A 2686-nucleotide genomic window follows, 5' to 3' on the forward strand; every position below is an offset into this window, starting at 1 on the left:
CCAACAGCCTCTCCTGTGGTGTCACAGCTCCCCCCACGGGATCAGGCTGCTCAGCCATCTCACACTCCCGGCACTGACCCTCTGCCCACATCCCTGCTAATGCAGGTTCCTCAGGATCTCAGCTGTGACATCTGCTGATCAATACTTGCAGGGACACAGGGAGTCAGGATGGCACCCATGGGATAAAGGCAACTTCTCTCTTTCCACCTTTTTCTTAGGAAAATGGAAGCAAACACCAGTCAGCAATTGAGGGTGTCAGGCCAAACATGAGAGAATATTCCATGATGATGAACACCTGAATGACAGAGTCTGTACTCTGTGGGTGACAAAGGCGGCATTTGCAACACCAGCTGCCCTTGTCCTTTCTCCCACCCCCCGGGTAAGGACCCACCTACTCTCACCCAACATAACACAGCTCTGGCATAAAAACAAAACTGAAAACTCCAGCAGGAACATTAAGGATGTATTTATTGTCAAACAGTAGCACATCAAAATAAGCAGGCAAACGTCACAGTAACTAACAAAATACAGGGGAATGCCTTGTGAATTCACTGGATTTTAGTTTCTGACATCTTTAGAAAATGTATTTTTTTATTTGGCTGACAGGAAACCACAAAGCACAACTGTCCTGTAATTGGAGCAATCAGACACATATGGGGACAATAATTATAGGCAAAATAAACTGGTTGAAAACAGATCTGTTTACTGTATTTCTAACCACCTCATACTTTTATTCTTCATTATTTGAGGGTTTGAGCTTTCTTTTTTTTCCTTATCTTGGCAGTCCCAAGATTTTTAGGTTTTGGTACTGTAGGGACCAGTTTCTAAATGTTTATTATCTGGGCTGGCAATAGTGGCTTGTTCCACTGAGAGGATAAGCAATTCACTTCAACAAAGTTTGATGTTACAGAAAAATGACTTATGTTTCTCATAATTACTCAAATTGGGGAAGCAAGTTTTTTCATGAAACAAACTATGAAATTGCTTGTTTGTTTAGTATTAGTCAAGCATACTCTTATTACAGAGTTTTGAAAATTACAGTTTTCTTCATTATAGCCAGTAAACCATAAGATACAAAGCTTGAAGTTAACAGCATAAGTACAGCTCTTTGAAGAAAATGAAAAAGTCCCACATCCCCAAAAAACAGTTTAGTTACTTCATAAAGGAAATAGCATGGGATTAACCCATTGCCTGTGGAAGAGCACTCTTGTGAAATTCTTCAACAGAACACATGAAAGTTTGAGGAAAACAGAAAATTGTGTAAGTTTAGGAGCAGGAGAACACAGAAAACACTCTTAAGGTGAGCTGTTCCAATTAAGCACCTTTATTGCAAAAAAATGTTGGAAGACAACCTTAGTCCATGACTAAAATACATCTTCCTGTTATTTATAGTCCCTGAGCCCTTTGCCAAGGAGATGGGAAAGGTGCATTGAATGTACCTTCAAATAAATCCTTCAGATTACATTCTGACAAAATACATCAGACTTAAGTGAATCATCTTCAAGGACAACCTTAGCTGGGTGATGTAATCAGCAATTAAAATTCCAAAGTTTTTGTAAAATTGTATTCTACATTATATCCAAGTACCAGTAATTGTATTCTACATTATATCCAAGTAGCTCCCTTCATAACTGAATTTATGCTAAAAAATTGCTGAAACACAACCCTTGGCTTCAAAAAGCACAGACCAGGTGGATTTCATTTGGGAATCCACACTGCTGTAAATGATTTTATTCTCCCACACAGCCAAACTAATAAAAACGTGGACAACAGCAGTAAGTCACACCCACTGAGAACATTGTCTTTTTCTAATCACCCAATGCCATAAATTTATTGTGTAATTCTACATTCCCTTTGTCAGTAGAGAAGGTATTAGAACCACTACATCCTGGCTAAGTGTAGGGTTATTTATCCCATGAGGACATAAGCAGTTATGACAAATGCATTTACTTTAGACAGTGTTGGTTATACAGTCAAAGAACACACCAAAAATGACAATACACACACATCTGTAACTTGGAATGTGTGCTATGGTTTCCACCAAGCTCTCACTGCTGATGCTCTTACTGAGAGATGCGATATTGTAGCTTAGGTTTGTTAGGATTGTGTTCAATTAGCCAGTCAGCAAGCCAAATCTGTGAACAAAAAACACAAAACCCAAATGTTTTCAGCTTTCTGTTGCTTTCTATTAAGTTCATAGAAGAATATTATAAAAGCATTATTATATATACAAGCATTACTTGAAACCTCTGCTACAGATACTCTCCTACTGTGCTGCAAAATTCAGCCCTTGTAGAAAGAAATGGACATGCAGATGACCTGGTTTTTTAAAATGTTCTGTTAAATCTTCCCAGCCTATACTGCTTTTGAACAACACACCATGACCTTTAGAAAACAACTTGTCCTGGCAATGTTTATCTTTGTGAAAGTATAAGACCATTTGAGCCATAGTTCAAATAATTCAGCCAGCTCTGTTTTGGAATGCTGCTGCACAATATGCATGAAACTGCTTAATGAAATATTACTGCTGAAAACACTCAGAGATACTTCATCCAGTAATCATTCATTAAGAGTGCCAGCCTTATGCACTGAATCACCTTACAGTACCTAAAACATAAAACCCAAACATGGTTACTTTTTGAAATTCATCTTTTAAGTTTTCCAGCATTGTACTTAAATGAGAATG

General features: G+C 38.1%; 1 protein-coding gene across 2 annotated transcripts in view; it reads right to left on the reverse strand.

The window, feature by feature from the left end:
- Positions 1-447: 447 nt before the first annotated feature.
- The window catches only part of NME5 (NME/NM23 family member 5), an 11386-nt gene continuing 9147 nt past the window's right edge, over positions 448-2686 (reverse strand). Inside the window, exon 5 of one of the 2 annotated variants that reach the window (XM_005418708.3) lies at positions 448-2135. In XM_005418708.3, the coding sequence (XP_005418765.3) occupies positions 2064-2135 (72 nt within the window). In that variant the 3' untranslated portion in view covers positions 448-2063. The remainder of the gene's footprint in view (positions 2136-2686) is intronic. The other variant, XM_031055261.1, reaches the window with a different exon arrangement.

Source organism: Geospiza fortis, unplaced genomic scaffold, assembly GCF_000277835.1.
Source record: "Geospiza fortis unplaced genomic scaffold, GeoFor_1.0 scaffold55, whole genome shotgun sequence".
Taxonomy (NCBI): Eukaryota; Metazoa; Chordata; class Aves; order Passeriformes; family Thraupidae; genus Geospiza; species Geospiza fortis.